Source organism: Protomyctophum bolini, assembly GCF_963924005.1.
Source record: "Protomyctophum bolini genome assembly, chromosome: 11".
NCBI lineage: Eukaryota > Metazoa > Chordata > Actinopteri > Myctophiformes > Myctophidae > Protomyctophum > Protomyctophum bolini.
Genome location: NC_137872.1, coordinates 39,758,779 through 39,786,423, shown reverse-complemented (window position 1 = coordinate 39,786,423; position 27,645 = coordinate 39,758,779). Strand labels below are relative to the sequence as shown.

At 44.3% G+C, this 27,645-nt stretch overlaps 6 protein-coding genes across 6 annotated transcripts in view; 5 read left to right on the top strand and 1 right to left on the bottom strand.

The window, feature by feature from the left end:
* The window catches only part of LOC308324375 (5-hydroxytryptamine receptor 3A-like), a gene marked incomplete at both ends in the record, with an annotated part of 28,042 nt that extends 13,827 nt beyond the window's left edge, over window positions 1-14,215 (top strand). Inside the window, 6 exons of the mRNA XM_080776419.1 lie at window positions 5,212-5,381; window positions 6,766-6,926; window positions 10,928-11,138; window positions 12,312-12,488; window positions 13,289-13,374; window positions 13,982-14,215. Of these exons, the coding sequence (XP_080632545.1) occupies window positions 5,212-5,381; window positions 6,766-6,926; window positions 10,928-11,138; window positions 12,312-12,488; window positions 13,289-13,374; window positions 13,982-14,215 (1,039 nt within the window). The remainder of the gene's footprint in view (window positions 1-5,211; window positions 5,382-6,765; window positions 6,927-10,927; window positions 11,139-12,311; window positions 12,489-13,288; window positions 13,375-13,981) is intronic.
* Window positions 1-17,608, top strand: part of LOC308324254 (uncharacterized protein) — a gene marked incomplete at its 5' end in the record, with an annotated part of 110,508 nt that extends 92,900 nt beyond the window's left edge. The window contains one exon of the mRNA XM_080776256.1: window positions 17,285-17,608. Coding sequence (XP_080632382.1) covers window positions 17,285-17,461 — 177 coding nt within the window. The 3' untranslated portion in view covers window positions 17,462-17,608. The remainder of the gene's footprint in view (window positions 1-17,284) is intronic.
* A 684-nt stretch (window positions 17,609-18,292) lies between these two features.
* Window positions 18,293-18,789, top strand: LOC308324257 (histone H3.2; the record flags this gene model as incomplete). The annotated part of the gene is made up of 1 exon (XM_080776259.1): window positions 18,293-18,789. One exon carries the CDS (start codon window positions 18,293-18,295, stop codon window positions 18,701-18,703), a length of 411 nt encoding a protein of 136 aa, XP_080632385.1. The 3' UTR covers window positions 18,704-18,789.
* Window positions 18,790-21,497: 2,708 nt separating this feature from the next.
* On the top strand, window positions 21,498-21,809 carry LOC308324278 (histone H4; the record flags this gene model as incomplete). Its single annotated transcript, XM_080776280.1, has 1 exon — window positions 21,498-21,809. One exon carries the CDS (start codon window positions 21,498-21,500, stop codon window positions 21,807-21,809), a length of 312 nt encoding a protein of 103 aa, XP_080632406.1.
* A 1,494-nt stretch (window positions 21,810-23,303) lies between these two features.
* LOC308324274 (histone H2B 1/2-like) lies at window positions 23,304-23,773 on the top strand. The gene has a single exon (XM_080776276.1). It carries the CDS (start codon window positions 23,313-23,315, stop codon window positions 23,688-23,690), a length of 378 nt encoding a protein of 125 aa, XP_080632402.1. The 5' UTR covers window positions 23,304-23,312; the 3' UTR covers window positions 23,691-23,773.
* A 607-nt stretch (window positions 23,774-24,380) lies between these two features.
* Window positions 24,381-25,006, bottom strand: LOC308324262 (histone H2A-like; the record flags this gene model as incomplete). Its single annotated transcript, XM_080776264.1, has 1 exon — window positions 24,381-25,006. Exon 1 carries the CDS (start codon window positions 24,762-24,764, stop codon window positions 24,381-24,383), a length of 384 nt encoding a protein of 127 aa, XP_080632390.1. The 5' UTR covers window positions 24,765-25,006.
* Between the last annotated feature and the right edge of the window lie 2,639 nt (window positions 25,007-27,645).

Genomic DNA, 27,645 nt, shown 5'->3' with positions numbered 1-27,645 from the left:
GTCGCATCTAATTGATTCACGCAAGGCGTGTCATCAATAAATAGACCAGTGGTGACTTGGAGTCCTTTGATCATGGCTATAATTGGATCCATGTTCACCTTCTGACTGCTATGGTTTTAGCACTAGTAATTTGAAAGCTCTCGGAAGTATAACAATACTCAAAAGCTCCACAAATGCTGTTGTTCCGTAACCCTGACACCGGGAGGTAGAATGGACAAGTAGCGTCCTTCCACTGTCTATCAAGCAAAAACAGCAATGTAAGAATGCGCACGAATGAAACAAAGTGGATATATATTTGTTTTTGTTATTTATTATTTACCTATTAACCCCCCTTTTATTTACTCTCTTAATTCCTATCAAAGAATCGAAGCGATAATTTGAAAAGGGAGGAAGAGAGCAAATAAAACGTTAAAAAAAAAATTCTCAAAAACTAAAATTCTAATAAAATTCAAACTTAAACTTCAAACAATCAAATTTAATTAAAAACTTTCATTCCTTTTTTCTTTTATATAAAAAAAAATTGAAGCAATGAAATTCAATTAAAGTTCAATTAAAGCCTTATCCAAGTTGCAGTTACCAATGTTCAATCGAAACACTGAGTAAGTAACTGATTGCCAAATCAAAGCTGTCTGTCAAAACTGAATTAATTGAAAACCTGAGCAAATAGCCCATGGTTCAATTAAAACTATTTGTCAAAACGGAATTAATTAAGCAGTGAGAGTCACTGATTATTAACAGCTTGCAACTAAGACCATTCGCGAAAATGGAATTAATTCAACCACCGGGTCAAATCAAAACAATTTCACGAAATGGAGCCAGCTAAAACAATGAGTAAGTGATCGACTAATTATAACCCGTACAGGTCTAATCAAACGATCACACAGCCACAGTTGAAACTTTTTAGAATTTAAATTGTGAAACCCTAGGCGGAGCTAGGATTCTATAATGGTAGGGTGTGATAAAACAATCCCAATTTAGATTTATAATAATAAAGGTCCCCACTTTCAAAACGTTTCATTCATTGTGCATTCAAAAATGACTTTTCTCCACCTGAACCATACGACAGTGTAACGGAGCAGTACCACAAAACCACCACACAGAGTACAAACAATCAAACCAGCAGTACAGTGTCTCTGAGTAACACTATATTTCAAAGAAACACAAATTGAGCAGCTCCGCGTGTACGCGGTTGCTGATACTATTTGAACAAACGCATGCAAATAGACCCAGTGAGTGTTGTGCCGATATTCACAAAAATAGCATACACATGACACAGATCCAAACGTCTTAATGCTTTGTCCAACCATGAACATGCACGTACCACGTCGTGACACCAGCTATGGCCACTAGATGGGGTGACTGGCTGTGATTGTCACACAGTACGGGCAAAGGGGGAATGTCCAAAGCGCCCGCCGGATGGGCGGCTTTAGTTTTGGACCTCCTATCGGGGGACGGGGAAACTACGTGAGGTAAAATACAAGATGGCGATCCTGCAATCTAACTTTTTTTTTTTGGCTCCCAACCACAGGGATGCGACTGCTTTGGAGTCACTTAATTGTCCCTTCACAACACAAAGTAGGCTAGTAGTATACCAGCCTGAAAGTCTTCGAAAATGTACTAATACTCAAAAACACCGCACTCCCACTAAGGGCAGTTGATAGACTATAGAGGTCGCGCCTGAGGGCAACGACGTGGTCACATCAGGGGACCTTTGGTCCCACTGCAGTAACGCAGGGCTTTTGCCCATGACCGGAATGATATAACTGGAATCATAGGAATCAGTGCTGATCAACCAACCCAAGTCTGTTACTTTGCGCAGAGTGACGTCGGCATCCAGCCGGTCGGTCACCAATGGGTCTGTAGACCTTCCTTCCACACCCATCATGGGTGTGTCTTGGGAAGTCAGACTCTGCCGCAACTGGGCATTTCCCCCCTCCAAAGGAGGAGTCCCCGGCGGGGAAGCTGGGGAACTAATGCCCTGTAAGAGAGTTATTTCCAGCTGTGCCTTGAGGAGGTCACTGCTGGTCTGTTTGGCCTTATCAGTTAAATCCTGTACTTGCTGACGAAGTGCTTTGCCTGTCGCAAGTTCCAGCTCAAATAAACGGATTAAATTTCCCAACAAATGTCCAGCTAATTTATCCCGTTCGGCTTCAGTATAGCCTCTGGTTTCAGCATGTAAATTAGCTAGAGTTTGGCCATTCAAGTGGGTCATGGTCGCATCTAATTGATTCACGCAAGGCGTGTCATCAATAAATAGACCAGTGGTGACTTGGAGTCCTTTGATCATGGCTATAATTGGATCCATGTTCACCTTCTGACTGCTATGGTTTTAGCACTAGTAATTTGAAAGCTCTCGGAAGTATAACAATACTCAAAAGCTCCACAAATGCTGTTGTTCCGTAACCCTGAAACCGGGAGGTAGAATGGACAAGTAGCGTCCTTCCACTGTCTATCAAGCAAAAACAGCAATGTAAGAATGCGCACGAATGAAACAAAGTGGATATATATTTGTTTTTGTTATTTATTATTTACCTATTAACCCCCCTTTTATTTACTCTCTTAATTCCTATCAAAGAATCGAAGCGATAATTTGAAAAGGGAGGAAGAGAGCAAATAAAACGTTAAAAAAAAAATTCTCAAAAACTAAAATCATAATAAAATGACTCTGGAATATTCAAGCTATTTCAGCGCATCACATCAAAAACGTCTCTCTGTCGGACGTGAGTTGTTGGACCGCTTGAATAAATGAAATGTAATAGAATTCCCTTTTGCATAATAACATTCAGATATACAGTAAATCATGAACCAAATAAACTGCTCCAACAAAATAGATTGTACTATCAAAAGGAGTGTTTATTAATCTCGATTACTGGTTACAATGGCATAAAACCACATAGCAATGAGCGAACACGTCACATGGATTAAAGAAGGCTACAGTAAGCAGCACAAGAATGGAAAAGAGGGTAGGAGGAGGAGAGTAACGCCTCGCAAAGAGAGAGAGGGCGTGTAGGCTTGGTGGGTAGAGTGGCATGAAGGCCTCAGTGTATCATAGTCTATAAAGAGAGCTCTTCTTTACAACTAGACTATATTATACGCCTAAGGTCCCTATCAAACCAAATGTCGTTTTGAGGCTAGATGTTCAATCAGTCCGACCCACCTGATTGTAAATATCAGCCTTCCACGGAGGTCCTCACGCGTTCTGCATTGCCAGGAAAAGTTCACTTGGTCCAGATGCAGCGCGCGAGAATTTACTTTTCTTCTTAAGTTAAAGTGTAACAAGTCATCACTGTCTCAGAGTAAAACTCGCATTAAACTGGTATATTAACAAGGACTGCTCTTAAGTCCTATAATCGCCGTTTAGACTAGGCGGTTGTCCTCAGGCCGACTGCCTGTCTGCTGTCCTGTTGGACCGCCTGCCTGCGCGTAGGCCAGCCGCTCCGGAGAGCTGCGTAAGGGAGCGCATAGGTGGCTGTGTTGTTTGGGCCCGCTTGCATGCGCTCGGCCAGCTGGGTTGATGCGACCACTCAGCAGAGCTATCGCCGTCAAAGAGCGTCGTGTCTTAGTTGACACCACATTATATTGGAAAAGGGGTCTTTTCCCAAAAACTGGTTTAAACCGGTTCTTAAGCTACTAACTTAAAGAACACAGTCAACAGTTCTTCATTAACAGTTTTACCACACGGGGAAAACATCCTGTGGTCATTATTCATTCTTATCTCCGTTGACCATCTCGCCTTACACTCCTCTGAGTGCTAACACAGATGCGCGCGTCGCGCACACACACACGCACATACACACACACACAATGCACAATGCACACAAATTTTCCCCGTCACAAATCAGTGGTTAGAAAATGAAAAATAGGATCAGCAATCAACAATAAGAATATTACATTTTTCATCAGATGTGCATCTCTGCTGAATAACACATTTATCAGTGGTGTGTGATATGTATCAAATGTCCACACTCGGCGTGCGTGTCTGTTCGTGCGTAGTTGCATGTGCCAAGGTGTGGCGTCAGAGAATCTCCTTGTTAGGGTCAGTATTTGGTCAAAAAGTCAACCTTGTGGTCACTTCAGATAGCGTGACACATTGTCCGGTCTGGGTTTTGTCATACACCTGTACTCAGCAGTGTTAAAACGGGGTCAAACTGAGGGCTACACTTTGCCGTTTCTCCCAATTATACTGACTCAGGAAAAACGGGTTTTTGGTGCCATGTCATCCTTTCATTGTTCAGCACAAATTGTGCCTTGTCAGTTAACACCCCCCTCCTCACGCTACACAGAAGTTAATGTTAGAATAACTAGACCCCAATGAGGAGGGGAAGCAATAGGCTTTATTCTATGCACAGCATCCATATTGCACATGAATTGGGCCTTGATCTTCTTCACAGGTCTTAAGGGTCTGGCGCTGCTACATTTAGTGTGGCACAGTGGTTCTTAAACCAGCCACAACTCTGAGATTGTACGTGGAACCAAGTGGACCCTTAAGGATCATTCTCAGAGTTAGACACCCATAAGGGCCCATTTGGAACCCTCCAAGTAACCATGAGTGAATGTATCACACTATTTTATTAATGTTTTGTAATGTGGCACATTAAACATATTTATTTTGTCTAAGACCATTAGACAGTTGAGATACAGAAAAAAGGGGAATGACATCACTCATGTGTCACTGGTTCAGTGCCAGAACGGTGACCTGACAATGACTATAATCTAATCAGCACATCCTGTCTTTACTCCGTAGACGAACAGCAATGCTCATTAGGCCTACTTAACCACATAAGCCCTATTCGAGAACTGAAAATAGCTGATCTACAAGCTCACGTGGCTATACTCTCACTAGGCCTATGTTTGAAAATGTAAAACATGCCCAAAATAGGGATTGAAAGTTATTAAGAGCTGTCCACGCCAATAAAGATAGCGATAAATATATCATTTAAAAAGGTACGGTGGTTGGAAAGCTCAGATAGCCGATGCATGCCTTTATCATCAGGGGGGAAAAATGGCAAATGGTAAAATAAAAATCGCCATGATTCCAAAATGCTGATGTCCTCACAAGTATGGTATTACAAACGTGTGTGCTTGTGTGTGCGTGCATGTGCGTGAGCGTGTGCATGTGTGTGTGTGTGTGTGTGTGTGTGCGCGCGTGCGTGCATGCGTGTGTGTGTGTGTGACTGTGTGTGTGTGAGATGTGTGTGTGTTTGTGTGCAGGACAGAGGAAGATACGGCTCCGCACAGCCCCTATGTGTACGTGTCTCACGACGGTACGGTCACAGTGGAGGAGGACCTGCGCGTGGTCAGCACCTGCAGAATGGACGTCCACAAGTTCCCCTTCGACACGCAGAGCTGCAACATCACCGTGGGCTCTGCCATTCACTGTGGTGAGCTGCAGCATCACCGTGGGCTCCGCCATTCACTGTGGTGAGCTGCAACATCACCGTGGGCTCTGCCATTCACTGTGGTGAGCTGCAGCATCGCCATTCACTGTGGTGAGATGCAGCATCACCGTGGGCTCTATACATTCACTGTGGAGAGCTGCAACATCACCGTGGGCTCCGCCATTCACTGTGGTGAGCTGCAGCATCACCGTGGGCTCCGCCATTCACTGTGGTGAGCTGCAACATCACCGTGGGCTCCGCCATTCACTGTGGTGAGCTGCAGCATCGCCATTCACTGTGGTGAGCTGCAGCATCGCCATTCACTGTGGTGAGCTGCAGCATCACCGTGGGCTCCGCCATTCACTGTGGTGAGCTGCAACATCACCGTGGGCTCCGCCATTCACTGTGGTGAGCTGCAGCATCGCCATTCACTGTGGTGAGCGGCAACATCACCGTGGGCTCCGCCATTCATTGTGGTGAGCTGCAACATCACCGTGGGCTCTGCCATTCACTGTGGTGAGCTGGGACATCGGCGTGTAGGCCTGTAGGGGCTGTGCCATGCACTGTGGTGCATGACAGAGACCTGTGGTGTATAGGGTCCATTTGGTTCCATTGGTATGGTATACTGTCAGAGGAACAGACCTGTTAACGGTCAATTTAGGACAAAGGGCGAGCTCCAAAAGTGCCATATATCTGGCATGCCCCTCTACACAAACAGCAATTACCTTACCTTGTTTCAAAACGGTATATAGAGCGTCGTAGTCCCGCCCCCTATCAGGGCCCAGGAGATGATTCTCCGTTCATTTTCCTCATAGACATTTCAGAAAGTATTTATTTAAAGACGTTTACGCCGCGGACAAAGACAACTCTTGTTGTGACAAATCATGACAACAAAGTTTTTTTTTGGGCCGAACAAATAATTAGAAAGAAGAAAAAACGGCAGGTTGCAACACTTCTTTTGTTGTTTTTCTCCTTTGTAATTATTTGTTTGGTCCAAAATATTGTGTTTGTTGTCATGAGTTGTCACGACTCAAGTTTGCTTGGTCCGCGGCGTAACCGTCTTTAAATAAATACCTTTTGAAATGTCTATGGGAAAAATACATTGGGAATCATTTCCTGGGCCTGGCTTCGTCATGAAAGGGGGTGGGACTGCGACGCTCTAAAATAAAAATGGCACATACCGTTTTGAAAAAAAGATATTATGCCATATTTGTAGAGTGTAGAGCTCGCCCTCCGAGCCCCCTCGAGTAAAGGAATCCCATGAGTCCCTGCGGACCCTGGGTTGAAAACCAGTAGCAGTAGGATATGGTTGTGTACTGTATGTGTGACATATGTGACTCCCTCTTTGCCTCCATGCTCTTTGTCTGTCTGTCGCAACGGCCCTCAGTTGACGAGATGCGTCTCGTCCCGTTCTCCAACTCGTCCCGGGCCACCCAGTTCTCTCGCCAGGTGATGCAGCGCCAGGGGGAGTGGGACTTCCTCCAGCTGTCCGTGACCAGTGACACGCTGACCTACGACAGAGGAGTCATGGAACGCATAATATACACTGTATGTACATAGTGTACAGTACTATACTGTACATTTGCATCAATATGACACACTGAGCTGAGGAGACATAGGAACCTGTAGTCTAGAAACTCACCATTTCAGCATCCGTCTTATAGCCTGTAGAACTTAGCCTCAACCACCTTACAGGCTTATGCAAAGGCTAAACTAATGTAATTTAGATAGCATTTATGTAGACGTAGCACTCTAGTATAGTGTAGTAAACTATACTATAGTATACTCATATCTTTACTGTACTGAGTTTCCACCAGGGGGGCAGTCAGACGGATATTTTGTGAAGCCACTAAGGAAATGAAAGTTCATATAATGGCCTGTTGTGGCGCTCTCATTGGGCTCAAAAAAACCCATAGCCCCATAGAAGTCCATGTATTTGGGCCCAACTTCACCTAGACTGTATTACCTTAATACACATGGTCATGAATACTTTTTGCTTCCAGTCACTAGTTTAAAGTCTCATTTCTAATGTCATAATATTCTTTTTGGAAAATTATGGTCCCATTTATTAGAAAAATGACCATAAAGTCGTGCATGTTCTGAGGGGCGTGGCTACCGTTACAGTCTATGAACGGGATCCCCCACCCACTCGAGTCAAAATAAAAACCAACGAAGAAGAAGGGGGAAGTCCCGCCTCGTTGTCTGGGCCAGCCAATGGGCCAGCTGGCCTGAACTGGGCCAAAACGGATCTAGAAAGATGGCGACTTCCATTGCAAGGACTGACAGGCTTCATTTTACGTTCACGTTAGACCCGCGGGACGCTTTGTCCATATTTTTTACAGTCTATGGTTTCCACTGAGATATATGTTACAAAACCATATGTCTAGGGGTAAAAGGTAATGTAAGATAGGTAGGAGAAACGGAAACCAAGGCCTTAATGCAAGTATTTATTCAGTAGTAGAGTGAATAAATATAATAATTAACAATAGTACAAAATAAATGGCTCTTCAACTTCAAATTAATACAAACCGGACCACAAAACAAAACTAAAGTTATTCCTTTCCGAAGGGAAAACTTATCTAAACAAACAAAGGTTCAACTTCACAAATTAAAGAACAAAACGAAAACAGTTGGCGACAGTAGTACGACGGATGGGGGAAAGACCTTAGAAGTGTTTCCCCAGCGCTGGGCTGGGCATGAATGGGCTATGTAGTGAGAGAGCCGCGGCCGCTAGCTCGCTCACGTGACCGTCAGCCAATCAGGGAGGTTGATCAGACCTCCATGGTCATGGCCAACAGGGTTACCCCAGACACACAGCTGATGACAATCAGTCTGTCTGAAGACCCATTAGTATACTCTGCATGGGAGGAGAGTTAGTCTAATACAGGTTCATAACAACTGCTGCACAGATATAGATATATATATATATATTAGAAGACATCTAGGCCTAAGATAATCCACATACATATATATATACTATAACAATATACCACCATATAAATATATATATACTATTAGCAATAAACATATATATATATTTATAATCCAAAATAACACTCATAAATCATAACACTCATAATTAATCATAACCACACACGACCATAGTCGTGACACCCCCCTTCCCGAAAAGAAGTTATATCCCCAAATAACTTCTTCTCAAAGAAGAGAGCACCTTAAACCCGGGAAAGGGCATCCGCAAGGACATTGTCCGTCCCCTTCTTGTGGCGAATTTCCACTTCAAAGTCCTGTAGCATCAAGGACCATCTCATCAGTCTTTGATTTGAATTTTGCATTTGCCTTAGGAACACAAGGGGATTATGGTCAGTATAGACAACAATAGGCAACGGGCTTGAGCCAACATATACCTCGAAAAATTGTAATGCAAGTAACAGGGCGAGAGCTTCCTTCTCAACGGTACTATAGTTACCCTGCGCTGAATTAAATTTCTTTGAATAGTAACAGATGGGATGATCGATATCCTGAAGATCCTCTTGGAGCAGAACAGCACCGGCCCCACAGGCGCTGGCATCCACCTCCAGCTTGAACGGTTTGGTGAAGTCGGGCGCAGCCAGGACTGGAGTGCTGCAGAGGAGAGCCTTGCAGGATTCGAACGCTAACTGACAGGCAGGCGACCAGATAAATACTCTTTTGACGCTAGTCAGCGTAGTCAGCGGCGCAGTGACGGCAGCAAAATTTTTGCAAAACCCCCGGTAGTAACCTGCCATGCCCAAAAACCGGCGGAGCTCACGCCTAGTCCTTGGCACAGGATATTCTAGAATAGCCTGGATTTTTGCATTAATAGCACGTACCTGGCCCTGACCAACCTGCTTCCCAAGATACGTTACGGTCGCACAACCAAATTCACATTTTGACAAATTTAATGTCAGGTTAGCCTCTCCTAACCGCTGAAAAATCTGTCTCAAAGTGTGTATATGCTCAAGCCAAGTATCATTATATGCCACAACATCGTCCAAATAAGTCTCTGTATTGTCCACGCCTCTTAGTACATTATTCATTAATCTTTGAAATGTCGCTGGTGCATTTCTTAAGCCAAATGGCATCACTGTATATTGGTATAAACCGTCTGGTGTCACGAATGCACTGATCTCTGATGCACGGGGTGTCAAAGCCACTTGCCAATAACCCTTTTGCAAATCCAATTTAGTTACAAATTTAGCAGACCCCACCCGATCCACGCAATCCAACATCCTCGGGAGCGGATAACTGTCAGCCTGCGTTATATTGTTAACCTTACGAAAATCTGTACAAAACCGCTGGCTCCCGTCAGCCTTAGGCACCAGCAAGCAGGGACTAGACCACGCACTGCTGCTATGAACAGCCAGCCCGTTCTCTAACAAGTAGTCAACCTCTTTTCGTAGTAAAGCACGCTTGGTTGGATTAACCCGATAGGCATGTTGCTTAATAGGAGGGCAATCCTTCTGTACAATTACATCATGAGAAAGGGCTGATGTGCATGATGGGTTATCTGAAAACAGATTCACATTATTTTCCATCAAATCAATAATGTCTGCTTGCGCCTGGGGACCCAAATGTTTTAAATACCCCGGTAAATCATTCAATATTTCAGAGTTCTGTAGACGTGACCCAGACGAACCTTTTACACGCAGCCCATCACTCTCAGGGGAATAAAGTGACGGCGCTGCTGCAGAAAGTGAGGCGACAACTGCGGGAATAACAGGAGTATCTGACTCGGTGCGAGCCAGATACGGCTTGAGCATATTCACATGACAAACCCTTGTCTTTTTGCGACGATCGGGCGTCAAAATCACATAATCCGTTTCACTTATTTTTTTGTCAATCACATAAGGACCACTGAATTTGGCCTGGAAGGCTGAGCTTTGCAGTGGGAGCAGCACCAACACCCTCTGACCCACAGCAAACACTCTATGCACAGCCTTCCTGTCAAACCATGCCTTCATTTTACCTTGAGCTTTACTCAGAAAGCTGTTATTGTCTTGCTTTTGATTAATGATCACTAATTTGTATGTATTTGATGTACCACCCTTTGTTGTTCTTGCTTACTGTAAATCGCTCTGGATTAAGAGCATCTGCTATTATGAATTCAAATTGATAGGAACTCCTCATACACTGTATGTAATTGTGTACTATATGTTATAGTGGTCCCACAACATGTGGGACCACTGGTGGGCTGTGAGGGTATTGCAAGTGACTCCCCAAATAATTGGCACAACATTACGATTTTGATGATAATATACCATTACTATTTAATAAAGGAAAACATTTATCTGCTGTTCCGCTGAGCTAATGCAAAATGCAGTATGACCAGTACTAAAAAATAAATAATATGCAACAGTATAAACCTTGGTCTTAATTGTTATGCATAATTAGAAACATTTACACAACCTTATAAGTGCATATTTCATGCATTATAAAGCATTATTGACCTAACCTTTAATAAAATGTTATCCACCGACTTTAAAGTAGCCTATTTAGAGTAAAATGTGCGTGCGTGTGTGCATTTTCTATAGCGTGACCTCTCGTTAACCCTCTGTGCCCCATGCATGCAGATCACCATGAAGAGAAGACCCCTGCTCCACGTCATCAACTTCCTGCTGCCCATACTGTTCTTCCTGTGCCTGGACCTGTCCTCCTTCCTGATCTCTGACCACCGCGGAGAGAAGCTGGGCTTCAAGGTCACCGTGCTGCTGGCCATCTCTGTGCTGCTGCTGATCCTCAACGACATCCTGCCCTCCATGTCCAACAGGACTCCTCTCATTGGTACAGTAATAATGTCCTCCATGTCCAACAGGACTCCTCTCATTGGTACAGTAATAATGTCCTCCATGTCCAACAGGACTCCTCTCATTGGTACAGTAATAATGTCCTCCATGTCCAACAGGACTCCTCTCATTGGTACAGTAATAATGTCCTCCATGTCCAACAGGACTCCTCTCATTGGTACAGTAATAATGTCCTCCATGTCCAACAGGACTCCTCTCATTGGTACAGTAATAATGTCCTCCATGTCCAATAGAACTCCTCTCATTGGTACAGTAATAATGTCCTCCATGTCCAACAGAACTCCTCTCATTGGTACAGTACTAATGTCCTCCATGTCCAACAGAACTCCTCTCATTGGTACAGTAACAATGTCCTCCATGTCCAATAGAACTCCTCTCATTGGTACAGTACTAATGTCCTCCATGTCCAACAGAACTCCTCTCATTGGTACAGTAACAATGTCCTCCATGTCCAATAGAACTCCTCTCATTGGTACAGTCCTCCATGTCCAATAGAACTCCTCTCATTGGTACAGTACTAATGTCCTCCATGTCCAACAGAACTCCTCTCATTGGTACAGTACTAATGTCCTCCATGTCCAACAGAACTCCTCTCATTGGTAGAGTAACAATGTCCTCCATGTCCAACAGAACTCCTCTCATTGGTACAGTAACAGTGTCCTCCATGTCCAATAGAACTCCTCTCATTGGTACAGTACTTCCATAATGTCCTCCATGAGGCCCAACAGAACGGTCGTTGTTATTATCCAAGATGATGTCCCTAAAAAGGTGGAAACAATCTGAAATTGCGTCTGCGAATATTTCACCATCTGTTTGGATACAGTATACTATTGAAAAATAAGAAAAAGGCTGCGCACTCGTAGCCACGATGCTATACGTGTATTATACAGAAACCAACGTTTTGACCGGTGAGGTCTTCTTCATTCCCTGAAGAAGAGTGTGCAGCCTTTTTTTCTTATTTTTCATTGTTCAGTGCTTTAGGCCTTCAGCACCTCCTCAATTTTGCTGTGCGCCCTTCTCCTAGTTGGTTGTATATACTGTACTATTGCCCCAAACAACAACATTCGTGGTATTTAATTAATCTCATTAACTTCATAGTGAGTAGTGACCTATTGTATCATGAATGATCTAAGTGTTTTCATCTTCACAGCCACCTACTGCATCGTGATCTTTGCTCTGATGCTGCTGAGTCTGTTGGAGACGGTTCTGGTGACGTACCTGATGGAGAAGGACACTGTCCCCATGCAGGAGACGGGGACAGACGAGGACCACAGCCTGAAGGTGGACAAGAAACAGGACAAGGCCACCGTCCTCAGCTGTGACAGAGGTTGTGCAGGAGGATCATACCTGAAAAATATTATTATTATTATTAATATATTTTTATTAATGAATCATTATCAATTATACAATTCATACAAACTTACACTATACTAAACTCAAGTTTAGTATAGAAACCACAGACAATGACAAACTAGCACTGACTGAGGCAAAACCAGGCACCGATATGGGAACCCATAAGCAAAATAAAGGAGAAACAGCACCCTCTGCTGTTTGTTTCATTTTAATTTGCCTAATTAGAATGTGTATAGCAAGCTTAGTTAACATGTTGCCCATTTTGCCCGCCATCGGCCTTCCACTTCCTGTGGTGTTCCTGTGTTTTCATTCCCACTATCAACAATGTATACACATTTTGAATGGCCCTGCTGGCAGATTCGGTAGCACAGCTCAGAATCTGTGACTAGTAGAGCGAAACCTATATCCACACTTTTCCTGGGCTGTGTGTGCTCCAGTTCCTGTCGATTTGATCCAATGAAAGCCAATGAAACTGGTCAGATGACCAATGATATCCAATGAAATCAACAGGAACTGGAGCACACACAGCCCAGGAAAACTGTGGATACAACTTGAAAGTTGGTGTCCCCTGGTGGATAAACTGGGAGAAACACAGGTAAGCTGGTAAAGTGACAAGGGCATGCACAGAAGACACAGCCAATGTGAAGTGTGTGGAATGGCTCGCAATGCACAGCAGCTTAACAGTTGCTGTCTGTAAACCTGTGTCGACAGGACCAAATTATAATATGAAACAAATTGTTTAGCTTTCATCCATGTGCCAACGTGTCATTGTAGATGGAAGAAGAGGAGTGCTTCCTGCGTACTGTGATGTGACTGGTGCAGGTGACAGGACATGTGAGCTGCTTCCCATCACTGCACAGGTTAGCCTACAACTGAATACCACTTCCTACTTCCTTATCCAACTCTTCTACTTATAGTCCTGATCTATGCATTGACCACAGGATTGCATAATGCCAGGGGCAGCTTGCCTTAACACCACTGCAAGCATAGTAATATGCCTGTGCTGTACGTTATTTTTGTTTTCTGTTTTATAACCATTACCGTTATAAAACAGAAATCTCTTTGGTGTTTTATAACCATTGCTGTTTCCATCTATGACATGGGGTTATATAGTTAGTATTACATTGTTATCGAAGTATCCTCCATACGTGTCTGACATAACGAACCAAACCACTTGAAAAATATTTGAGAAATCAGTGAGTTATTATGATTGTAATAGTGGAGAGACAATTCCATCCCATACAGTATTGTTACTACTGTGAGGCTTAGAAATAGCTGCATTATGAGCATAGAAACCTATTGTACGCCTACTGTTCATAATATAGTTAGACATTAAGGTGGCACAGAGAATCTCAGTGGATTGTAGGAATGTCAGGTTCAACCACATGGTTCCACAAAAGGGTACATTCCACAGGTATAATATTGCACAAGGTCCATAGATGAACTCAAATCTCTCTCTATGTCCAGGTTAGTGACATCACCCATCAGGGAGGAGAGTCCCAGGTGTTACAGCAGCAGATCCTGGACCAGCTGAGAGAGCTGGAGAACACAGTGTCTCACTTCCTCAGGAGGAAAGATGGCGGCTGGCAGAATCCCGGCTACTGGACCCGCGTCGCCGCCAAGATCAACGCAGCTTACTTTGTGTTCTACTGTGTCACCGTGGCGGCCTTTCTCATACTCATGTACATAGAATGGAGCTGAGGACGTGTAAGGGGAGAGGGTGTGGTGTGTGGTGTGGACCCACCTGGAGGTGTTGCTGTGTTATTGTTAATATTTACTAGTTGCATATCGTCACTGTCGGGCAGAAACCCGGTTTGTAAAGTACATGGTCTTACTATAGTATCACACAAAAGTATAGCAAACATAGCTACTCCAGACTGTAACCGTGACGCTTGTCCTCATTATTTTACGCCAACCTCACGCTGTCCACTGTCAGAGTGGTTCTAGCATTCTTGTATTTGTTTTACTATAACTAAAAAACTTTGCATGGATGCACCTGAGACGTATCCTCAGTGATGTATCCTGAGGTCAACAGGGTTTCGGTTCCGCTTGCTGCTTGCATGGCCCTCCCAAAGGCCTCGCCGAGGGTTGTTGGGCTTCCTCTACACGGAGGACACAGGCTGGGGCGCTAACCCATACTGCTCACCCGGGTGCCGTCTACATTCCGGCTGTCACCCGTCTCTCCGATGGTCACCAGACTATACCTGGTTGTCACATAGTCTATTCCTATGAGTCACTATAAATAGTCAACAAGGTTGAGAATAAGGTTAGAAATAAGTTTAAGGTTAGCCATATATTTTTACTCAGGTTAGGTTATGAATTAACCTGACGCTGCCAGATCCAAAAAGCTTGCTACACAAATTTGTTTCACAGCTTATTTGGATCTGGGATCGCGGAAGCAAATTCGATGACGGGGCTGTTCCTTTTTTTCAAGATACATGGTAGATGATTGGATGGGAGTGTCTGTCTATCACCGTGTGGGCGTGCAAACACAACCAATCATATCGACGTGTCTATATACCGTCACATCCGCATCCCGCCTTTAGCTCACGCTGATTGGTTCGGTACGAAGCAGATCTGACTCAGGGCTCAACTCCGTCAGAGATCCCAGATGAGTGTTGTGTTGGGGAATATGTTTCCGCAATACCGCCCTCATCTGGCAGCGTCAGGTTAGTTATGAATAGGGTTAGGTAATAAGTAATACGCTTAAATATGGTTTAACTGTTTAAGCATAGTTTACTTAGGAAGTTTACTTAAGGAATATCAGGCTAAGGAATATCAGGCCGAGCGGTTCTGCCGGCTGTATGCCCGGCCCGGGGTGACTGTGTTTTGAGGTGAGCTTGCTTGCTTGTTTGTTTGTGTTATTGGTCACATGTGCATATATTAAAGGTGTTGAATGTTTTGAAAATAGCTGATTATGATGTATGTTTATAGTTAGCAATTTTATTCTATAATATGAATATCCATTTAAACACACTGAGAACCACTGATCTAAAGCGATGTCTTCACTGTTGTTATAAACATAACTACAGATCTATTGTATAACTATTGTGCTGATTCTGAATGTAGAGTAAACATAGGCTACTGATGTCACCTGTGTCAATAGATTCAGAGCTACTTCGGCTTGTACAACCTTGCTTATAACATATTTGTAGAGATGCAGAACAAGCTTTGTCACTCAAGCATTAGCCCCAGTATGTTCCCTCAGCACTACGCTCTAAGCTCCGGAGATACAAATGAGCAATTGAGCATATAGGGAGAGGCTCAGAGGGCACATATGGGGCTACACTCAAGCATGGATGATCTATTGTCCTGCTAAAATAGTGACTCACTGTCTTTATTTCTGCATAGTGTTCTCCGGCCTGGGTCTAGGGATATATGATAATAAACATTTAGGGTAAGTCTATATTTCAATTCAAATTAATAGCTCTATTCCACACTCCACTTTTTCTTGAGGGAAAATAAAAATAGAACCAGTGGAATGTAAGACATTTTAGAAGCGGCAACAGTGTCATCATTCAATTTGTTTACTCTCCTATTGTGTATGTAAAAATAATAATAATAATACATATATATAGTTATAACTGTAGGCATATAAGTTGCCTGCAAATGTGTGGTGTTTCATCTATTTTACATTTTATTGACCTATCACCTATGTCATGTTTTGTGATACATATAATCACAAAAGTATTGCATACATTTAAATTATACATTTGAGTGCGAAATTACCTGAAACATGTCAGATTTCTCATCACAAAACAAGAGCTTAGCAGGGTAAGATAAAGTGCCAACAGCTGTGTTTGCAGACACTGGAAAGTTGTACATTAAAAACAAAAATCTTCACCACAAATGACTAGTTTTACTTTTATTCCAAACCCAGACATCTCTGCTTGCTCTTCAGCAAATATGGAACAGGGTATCATATGTTTAAACTATTTTAAAAGACAAATGACAGAGGAAAGTTGACAAACAACTGTACATGTAAGGGTGTACAAGTGAGGTTTTAGACGTCCCTAAATAAAATACATGACTCCTCAACGCTCCACATTATTTGATTATGAAGCTAAACTCGTCTGCTATCTGCTCGAGTTTTTTATATGACTTTAATCCATTTCTTTGTATGTATTTTATTTAGTTTTAGTTGTAGAGAAAACACAACTGTCTTAGTATTCTGCAGCACAGAGTACTGACCTAGTGGGTTGAGTCTACATCGTTCTCACATATCCTTTAAGTTCCACCCCCTCCTCTTCTTACAACATTATCTACTCAGAGTTTAGTTCAGTGCATCTGAAACTCGGACCTCAAGTCTACAGCATCAGCATGGCAGAAGTCGCCCCAGCTCCCGCAGCCGCCCCGGCTAAAGCCGCCAAGAAGAAGGCAGCACCCCGACCCAAGAAGACCGGCCCCAGCGTCGCTGAGCTTGTCGTTAAGGCCGTGTCCGCCTCCAAGGAACGCAAAGGTGTCTCCCTGGCTGCGGTCAAGAAAGCTCTGGTTGCCGGCGGCTACGATGTCGAGAAGAACAAGGCCCGCGTCAAGATCGCCGTAAAGAGCCTGGTCGCTAAAGGCACCCTGGTTCAGACCAAAGGTGCCGGAGCATCTGGCTCTTTCAAGATGAACAAGGAAGCACCGAAGGCAAAGACACCCGCGAAGAAAGTAGTCAAACCCAAGAAGCCGGCAGCCAAAAAACCCGCCGCGGCAAAGAAATCCCCGAAGAAGGCAGTGGCCAAGAAACCCTCAGCCGAGAAGAAATCTCCAAAGAAGGCAAAGAAGCCTGTAGCTGCAAAGAAGCCTGCCGCTGCAAAGAAACCAGCAGCCAAGAGTCCCAAGAAGGCCACAAAGAGTCCCAAGAAGGTGAAGAAGCCCGCCGCCGCCAAGAAAGCCCCAGCAAAGAAGGTAGCAAAGCCCAAGGCGGCGAAACCCAAGAAGTCAGCCGCCAAGAAGAAGTAAACATACACACAACAGCCTGTTTTACCCCACAAAGGCTCTTTTAAGAGCCACCCACAACTTCATTTAAAGAAAGTTCCTTTATTTAATATAGTTGCCATGTAAATATGTTTAGAGAAACAGAACCTTCGACAAAATAATGTGATTACTTATGCCCCATGTTTATTTATTTATATTAGACATGTTTCAACACCATCCAGCCGAAATAAATAATTCAGCACTTCTATTCTATTTGGTATCATGTACCGAATGAATAATCTTATAAATAAAAGCTTACACAGAGTCAGGGCGGCATCAGTGCTCTGTTACTGGGCGTGTTTATTAAATATTTTTATAAAGAAATCAGCTGTTGCTCAACAGTCTATTTCACAAGGGACTCTAGTATCTCAGACAATATGAATTCATTGTAACCTACAATTGAGTGCATGAATCCCAACACCCATAATCAAGCCTGTAACCAATAACCATGTGTACAGTGCAGCAACAACATGAGCAAATTGTTTTAAACACAATTTGTGTATGTATACAAATCCGGGAAAAACGTTAAAAAATACTGTTAAAATATTACAATTATTTCAATATGTTAATATGTTCAACTTTGTAAAAGTCTATGTGCGGCTGTACGCCCCACCAATCATAGAAAAGGACGAGAGCGCGGGCTCAGTGTGTATGAAATACCCACCAATCACTACTAGTGGCGCAAGCGGCTCCTCCCAAAGAAGGAGGTTTCTGACCAAAGACCAATCGGAGAAGGTCAGAGCCGATGACATAAAAGGCTGCAGCTTGTGCTCATCATTTTATTACTAGTACAACTTTAGTACTTTACAGAGAGAGATGGCAAGAACTAAGCAGACCGCTCGTAAGTCCACCGGAGGCAAAGCGCCCAGGAAGCAGCTCGCCACCAAGGCAGCTCGCAAGAGCGCGCCGGCAACCGGTGGAGTGAAGAAGCCTCACCGTTACCGTCCCGGTACAGTGGCTCTCAGGGAGATCCGTCGTTACCAGAAATCCACCGAGCTGCTGATCCGCAAGCTGCCCTTCCAGCGCCTGGTGAGGGAGATCGCCCAGGACTTCAAGACCGACCTGCGCTTCCAGAGCTCCGCCGTCATGGCTCTCCAGGAGTCTGCCGAGGCTTATCTGGTCGGTCTGTTTGAGGACACCAACTTGTGCGCCATCCACGCCAAGAGGGTGACTATCATGCCCAAAGACATCCAGCTGGCCCGTCGTATCCGCGGAGAACGTGCTTAAACTATCTCACTGCCACAACCCCAAAACGGCTCTTTTAAGAGCCACCAAATGTGTTATTTTAAGAGATTTTTTTCTTTATACACTAGTCATGCACGTTCAACTAACGACAAAAAGCCAGAATCTGCTCATTATTCAATTCTATCTACTCATTTGCTACATTAACTAATTGTGTCCGATATATCTACGCATAGTTGTATAATGCCTTTCGTTTAGCAGACATTTATTTTGCACGAGCTGAAATTTAAATTGTGCCTTTATATTGTATGGTTTAATTTAAGTAGTTATCCTACTTTTAATAATTGGAAATATATAATGCAACTAACTCAAGTTTAAATGTGATCAACATGCAAATTATTTAAATTACTTGAGACATTCAGCTCCACCTGTGGTGGAGAGGTATTGTTCCATTGTGTTAAATGATGCTTCACACAAACCAAATCATCAGATATTCATAGTCCTGGAATGAGACTCTTCTGTACAAAGCAGGTGTAGAGAGTTTTGGTGTAAATCTAATCTACATAATATATAGCCTAACTATACATTTATCCGTTGTGGTCCTTTCGGGGGAAAGGGGAATAAAACACCATTTGTATTTTTCCCTGACCCTGTTCCTTTTGGAGAAGGGGGCAGGAAACAAAGATAACAAGAAACAAAAACACGAAAAACCCAAACAATACAAACTAGATGTTGTCTTACGGTGGATATATTTAAAATATTAGGTCATGTTTATCAGCCAACCATCTTTTTAATGTTCATTTAAAGTTTTCGAAGGAACTGATCAGCTTGAGGCTGGAAGGCAAGTCATTCCACTGAAGTGCTGCAGAATATAGGAAAGATTATTTTCCCATATTGCTGTAAAATGGCAGGGGTTAAAATCAGTAGGGCTACCTCTGGTGTAGTGCTGTACAAAGTGTACAATTTAATCTACATACCTATCATCAGTGGCTTCTCAAAGTGGAGGTGGGGGATGAGCATGTTTCTAGTATTTGTGGGGGCACATGTGCCACAGACAAATCCTCAGTGTCAATGTACCCATGTTTAACTAATTTTCTTATCCTTAATTCTTATTCATACCGAAATATATTTGTAAAACAAATGTGACACCAATACATGAGCTAACATAACTGGGTCTGGTACACAAGGTTGGTGCGTGGCATTTCAAAGACCTTTCTTGCAATAGTGTGCCAGGTTTTATCTTGTAGTCCAAAAGCTGACAGGCTTCTTTTGTTTAAAGTGGGACATTTGGTATATAGTATTTTTTTTGTATTGGCCTAAAATATTGTATACATACAATATGCCGGCATTGAGCTTTTTTGGCTTTTTTTTTTGCAAAAAAATGCTGCTATTTGTACCAAAATGACCACAAAAGCTTTATACCCTGTATAGCATAACGATGCAATGTATATCTCTGTTTGCAAAATGCTGTACCCCCTCCAAATGTATACTTTCCCCATTTTGATTCGATTTTGACACTTGCTTTGGCAATGTAAACACATGCCAATAAAGCTAATTTGAAATTAATTTAATTGTGTCGTTATTATAGACTAGATTATAGACTATTCAAACTCTAGACGGACCTGGCCCAAAATTATTAGTGCAGTCGAGCCCAGCAGCCTGCAAAGACTCAACAGGACAGAAAATGAAGGACCGGCCCTGGGCCCTCATCAAACCCTGTACACTCAAGAGAATGTCCCCGCTACCACCCTTTAGATCTCCATATACTGTATGTAGAGCTGACCTGTTCTGACATTCCATAATGTTGATCTGACCTCATCAAACCCTGTACACTCAAGAGAATGTCCCACCCTTTAGATCTCCATATACTGTATGTGGAGCTCACCTGTTCTGACATTCCATAATGTTGATCTGACCTCATCAAACCCTGTATACTCAAGACATGTTCCTTATATGGCAACTACAGAATTCATTCCATGTTGATCCGACAAAGCCCCAGCGCTCTCCCGGCAGTCTGCTTCTTGCCCCCATGCGTCTTACTGGTTTTATTTAGAGCTCAATGATGAGTTAATCATGAAATGTTTTGCAGCATGACACATTGCATCATGAAGTATCTAGGCCTACCTAGATGTGTGTTTTCTCCATAATCAAATGTACAGGATTGTAGATTTAAACACGCTTAGTTTTCTGATCACAGTGAGTCATTTGTCCAAAATGAATCAAGTTTTCCCAACAAATGGCATTCTGTCATTGGAATTTGAGATCAACTCCACCATCACGCTTTCCTTGAACAGGAGTGTGTTTACTGCGGTCAGAAAATGTATTGACAATTCTGCTGCTGGCCTATTTATGCTGATGTTCTCCCAAACTTTTCACCCCTGACACTTATTTTATTAGTTATGGATTCTTGCAAATATTCTCATCCCTAATGAATATTGACAATTTGTGAATCCACTTTTGCTATTGCCTTGGTCATGGTTTTTGGTTCAATGTTTTTTTCAAAATAACATTTATATTGACCCAGTGCAAATGTAGTGATAATACATCACATACATATTAATACATTATTATTATGATATAGAAGAATAGAGCAGAACAAGGCAGATTTTGTCACTGAAAAAATAAAACAAAAATACAAACGCAATAAAGCTACAGTAGTTTTTTGTGTGTGTGTGTGTGTGCGCGCGCGCGTGTGTGTGTGTTGTGGGGGGCGGAGTTAGTAACGCCCACAGCTCGCTCTGCATGCCCTCCCTTACGTCCTCAGAACACACATAAATAGGCACGGCTCTGAGCTCTCAAATCACTCAGTTTTCTAACTGCAACTACAGCTAAACTAAAAATGTCAGGACGAGGGAAGGGAGGAAAAGGTCTTGGAAAAGGAGGCGCCAAGCGTCATCGCAAGGTTCTTCGTGATAACATCCAGGGAATCACCAAGCCCGCTATCCGCCGCTTGGCTCGCCGTGGCGGTGTGAAGCGTATCTCCGGTCTCATCTACGAGGAGACCCGCGGTGTCCTCAAGGTGTTCCTTGAGAACGTGATCCGTGACGCCGTAACCTACACTGAGCACGCCAAGAGAAAGACCGTGACCGCAATGGATGTTGTCTATGCTCTGAAGAGACAGGGACGCACTCTGTACGGATTCGGAGGTTAATAATGCTGACTTGATCTACCAACAACCCAAAGGCTCTTTTAAGAGCCGCCCACACCTTCTTTAATGAGTATTATCCAATTTACTCCATTGAGCTACCGTTAACTTGGTAGTGTATTTAATACTGTTCAATCATGTGGTAGTGCAGGATCCAGTGGTGAGACACTTGGTTGTGGAGCCTCAACCATAAAAGATTGGTTGAACAACGACTTTAGCATAAGATTAAAAGTTGAAACTCTGTAAGGCCTTTAATGAAGGTGATTGCGTGCTGTTAAACAACACGCACACAATGGGTGCCCCTGGAGGGGTAACGCACAGTTGGGATAGAAAACATAATGGCAGATCTACAAGCTGACAGTGCAACACATTGAAGCAGATGTAGGCCTACAGGGCATTAAGAGCAGACAGGGTGGAGGAGAACAAGTACAGAGCCAACTCAGTTCAACCGTCCAAATATAGAGGTTAAGACAGTAGCCTCTGAACTGAATGTAATAGTTGGAGCCACAAACTGGCAATCAAATGTTCAAGTTTATTGCATCATCATTGCATAAGTTCATAACTATGAATTTGGATGTTTCTTACAAGAGGACCGCTCTGTATATTAACAATCACACCTGCATGCTCTTATCATCTAACTCATGTTGCTATGTGACAAAACAAACATTACATTATCTTTATTCTTTTAAAACAAACATTGCACTAAAAACAAACATTAATTATCCCTTCATTGTCAATACATGGCGGTTTTAAAACAAACATTATAGGATGGGATTCAAACAACTATATAAAACAACACAACAGTTTCTATTACATCTGGCAAAGCTTGTACTCTCTGGATGAATGAAATTTGCCATAAAGAACATGTTAATGAATGTAGTAGTTAATCCGGTTCCTGGTTTCAGCAGGCCGGTTTCTGTCAGGTGGGACCTGATGCCTGGACATGATACACACTCAGTTTATCATTATCTTACTTTGCAATATTCAGAATACAGTGTTTCCCTGCATAGTAGTGATGATAACCATCATCTTTAATCAACCATCATCTTTCAGGCTAGGACTTACATAAGAACACACGATGCTGCCTGAGCTCTCTATTTTGGCTAATTAACATATTATTATATTAATACTAACGCCGGGAATATTGTCATCGTCTCAATGAATGCAGATATAGATATACCTTTATAACGGGGAAATGTGGGTTTCATAGCAGCAACAGCAGTCATAAAGGAGGATCAATGCAAAATCAAAACAAAACACATTATGATAAAAAGGGGCTTTAAATTATACATTTACCATACATATTAATAATGTATAAAAGGGACAAGGGGACAATAGAGCACACGAGCGGGAAAACATAATACAGAAAACGCTCTATGGTAGGATCAGCCAATCAGATTCTAGTAGTCACACGCTTCATTTGCATTGGCTCTGTATAAATAGTGGTACGAGAGCGTCCTCTTACACATTCTTCACTGCAACTTAACTGTTCTGTTGAATACAAGCACAATGCCTGAAGTAGCAAAGCCAGCGCCCAAGAAGGGCTCCAAGAAGGGCGCCGTCACCAAGACTGCCACGAAGGGCGGCAAGAAGCGCAGAAAGGGAAGGAAGGAGAGCTACGCCATCTACATATACAAGGTCCTGAAGCAGGTTCACCCCGACACCGGTGTCTCTTCCAAGGCCATGGGCATCATGAACTCCTTCGTCAACGACATCTTTGAGCGCATCGCCGGTGAAGCCTCCAAACTGGCTAACTACAACAAGCGCCGCACCATCTCATCCAGGGAGATTCAGACCGCCGTTCGCCTGCTGCTCCCCGGTGAGCTGGCCAAGCACGCCGTGTCTGAAGGCACCAAGGCTGTGACCAAGTACACCAGCTCCAAGTAAACTCTTCTGTCTGCTCTAAACACAACGGTCCTTTTAAGGACCACCCATATTTTCCAAGAAAGGGTTTATCCAAATGCTATAAGCAAATGGCCATTTCAGAGCCTGTAGTTTAAACGCAAATGGCCTGCTAATCCAGTTAGTCCAGGTCAGTCATCTGACGCTGATCTGAATAACACTATGTAACTTGTTAATGAAGTACTGTGCATTAATTAATAAGCAACAAAATTATTGCTGTAAATGGTGTTCATCATTATGAACTTTAAAAAGCTTGTCATAATGTAGATTTCATATTCGCTCCACTACACTAGCAATCATGTAAAAATACATGGCAAATTGATCAGCTTTAAATACGTATTATGCACTGCATCATCATATGTAGTTACTTGGAAGTAAAACCGATACGGTATCAAAATTATCAATATGTAAATGTCATATATACATATCAATTGATGCAAGTAAAATAAATCAATGCAATGACTAAGCAAATAGACTAGCGTGTGAGCATGTCTAGTTTGCAATCCCAGAGCCTGTGTAGATAAGGTTTGAAAACTGGGCTTATATAATATGTATTCATATTGCTCAATAGATCACGAAAGTATTGCTTATATTATAAATAGAAGTGACTCTTTATATAGAAACAGTGGGTGGCTCTTAAAAGAGCCTTTTTGGAGTTTGTAACTTGAAGGAGAATTATTTCTTAGCGGCTTTCTCGGTCTTCTTGGGCAGCAGAACAGCCTGGATGTTGGGCAGCACACCGCCCTGAGCGATGGTCACTCCGCCCAGCAGTTTGTTGAGCTCCTCGTCGTTGCGGACGGCCAGCTGGAGGTGACGGGGGATGATACGACTCTTCTTGTTGTCGCGGGCAGCGTTTCCAGCCAACTCCAGGATCTCAGCGGTCAGATACTCGAGGACAGCCGCCAGATAGACCGGGGCGCCGGCACCGACTCTCTGGGCATAGTTGCCTTTACGCAGCAGCCTGTGGACACGACCCACGGGGAACTGGAGCCCGGCACGGGATGAGCGGGTCTTAGCCTTCTGCCTGACTTTTCCTCCGGTTTTTCCTCGGCCACTCATTTTGATGTAGATTTACTTTTGGAGTTGAATTTCGAAGAGATGTGCTGGACAAGAGGCGCGCGAGATCTTTTATACCTTCAACAACACAGACTGTCACAGAGAATACTACTTTCTTTATGTGCGGGTGTGCGCCCCACCAATCATAGAAACGGACGAGAGCGCGGGCTGAGTGTGTATGAGCTTCCAACCAATCAGTAGGCTAGTAGTGGCATGAAGTGCGCCTCCCAAAGAAGGAGGTTCCTGACCAGAGACGGCGTCTCAGAGCCAATGAGATTAAAAAAAAGCAGCCGTTTGCGCCCTTTTTGCTACAAGACAATAAATCAATCAAAGATCATGAATGAGAAGCTTCTTATTATAAACTCTAAACTGACTGTCTTTGACTTTGTCTTGTAAGTAAGCATAGCTAGTATACACCATATTATGTTTTAGTAATAATTTGTAGGAAATAATATTACATTTAGCCTACATTTCACATGGATTCCAGACAGTACCTATATTCAAGTTCAATGCACATTTTAGTTCTAGTCCACAATCAACACTTATTTGCAGCAAAGCAACGACGAAGTTTAACCACATTAAATATGCTCTGAATATATAATATGAATTAGATGTTAATTATCTTGTTAAGATCCCTACTTATTTATACACTTGTATATATTGTGTATTGTACATGCATCCCTGTGTTATTTTGTCACAAGTAGAAATGCTTATTTATTTGCCCCAAAAAACGACCAAACATTGCTTGATTGGTATACGTGTGAATGAGGCCTTACGGCCTATTCATAGTCTGGATTTTCGGTGGTGAGGTGACCATCGCTTCGGTGGTGAGCTGACCACCGGAGCTGAAATAACGTTGAGCCACCGCTCAACGTTATTTCCACAGTTGTGTTATGTTCCACAGTTGTTGCACGACCTGAGGGTGGAGACGCCAGTCCCCCTCTCTCGGTCCGTCTCTGGACAGCATGTCCGCTGCAGAGTTCTGGACCCCCGGGACATACGTGGCCCTAAGAGATGGGAAGTGAGCCTGAGCCCAAACTAAGAGCTCCCGCGTCATCTCGTGGAGACGGCGGGACCTCAACCCACCTTGATGGTTGATGTAGGCTACAACCGAGGTGTTGTCTGACCGCACCAACACATGCCGGCCTTCCAGATGCCGAAGAAAATGCCGAAGCGCCAGGCACACAGCTCTGAGCTCCAGCACATTGATATGTTGGACAGACCATGGCGGACTCCAGCGGCCGCTGGCCGCCATGCCCCTGTACACAGCGCCCCAACCTTCCAGAGAGGCATCGGTGCACACCAGTTCCCTGCGTGTCATCCTGCTGAGCGCCCTCCCTGACTCCAAGAAGGAGCGGGCACGCCACAGAGTGAGTGCGAGCACACAGTACTTCGTCACCAGGAGACAACGATGTCTGTGTCGCCGCCGATGCAGCTTGTGGGCATTGAACCAACGCTGCAGCGGCCTGAGATGAAGGAGACCTAAGGGGACCAGCGACGAGGCCGCTGTTAGCAAGCCCAGTAGGCGTTGGCAGTCCCCGACGGACACTGTCCGTCCCAGGCGGAACCGGAGGAGAAAGGACAGAATCATCTCGACTCTCTTGGCGGGCAGACTCGCCCTCATGAGAGATGAGTTTATAGCCATCCCCACGAAGACCACGTCTTGTGAAGGGGACAAACGGCTCTTCTTCTCGTTCAGGACCAACCCTAGCTCCTGGATGTGTTTTAACAGGAGGCTGGTGTCCCTGGCTGCGTGCTCCATGGACGGAGCACAGAGGAGCCAGTCGTCGAGATAATTCAGCACCTGAATGTCCAACACCCAAGGGGACTCCACACGCTCCTCCCAGATTGCCCTTTGGGCCTGGGAGAAGCGGCCGATGCCGACCACGCAGCAGTCAGGTAGACTGCTGGAGGCCTGGGTTCTTCCCTGAGGATCGGCCTCGCCCGGCAGAGGGGCCTCCACCCCCTCTGTTCTGGCGACGCCGTCTCCCTCGTCCCCGGTTACCCTGCCACTGCCCCTGGGGCTGGGCTTGGTACCGGTGGGCCTGGGCTTGGGGTTGGCGAGGAGCCGGACCAAGGCGTTGCTGCAAGCCGGCTGAGAGTCCTCGGCGTGCCTGCGACCATGACCTCTTGGGCGCAGGCCTTGCACGTGGCTGAGAGGTCTCTCGAAACTGAACCAAGGTCTCCCTGTCCCTGCGTAAGTTCTCCGCTTTGCGAAGTATGTCGTCCAATGGCTCCTCTGAGCCAGCAACTGAAGGTTCGTCGTAAAGTGAGGCGCTCTCAAGGAGATCCGGATCGTCTGGGGCGAAGACAGTCACGACGTTGTCGTCGTCAGCGACGTCCAGAGCGTCTACATCTTGGCGTAGGCACTGAGCTCTACGCTCGAGTGTATCCAGCTCCACCCTAGGGTGTTTGGTAGCTGGCGGGCCCATAGCAGGGAGATCCCCACCTTTGGCGGGGTCTCGCCCGTCAACCCCCACACCCACAGCCTGTGCCACAGGTGCAGAGCGGCTCTCCCGCACCGTCCCCGACGGGGGGAGATCGCCGGTATCGGGGGGGGGGCCTTGCTGTTCGGCCATATTCTCCATGGCCTCTAGCCGGGCCGCACGGAGTCTATCTCCCAGTAGGTCGCAGGCTTGACACCGCATAGGGTCTGCAACCGCTGCGCGTGCATGCCCTAGACCCAGACAACGGAAGCAGGCAAGGTGCCCGTCCCCGACGGGCATCGGCGCCTTACATGAGGTACAGTGGAAGGTCATGCCGCCACAATGTGACCCTCAAATCACACACTGTATATTAGCCCTAGGCTTACACGTGTGACCAGACAGAAAATATTAAATATACAGTTACTGCGTAACGTATGAAATATATATCTAAGCCGTAT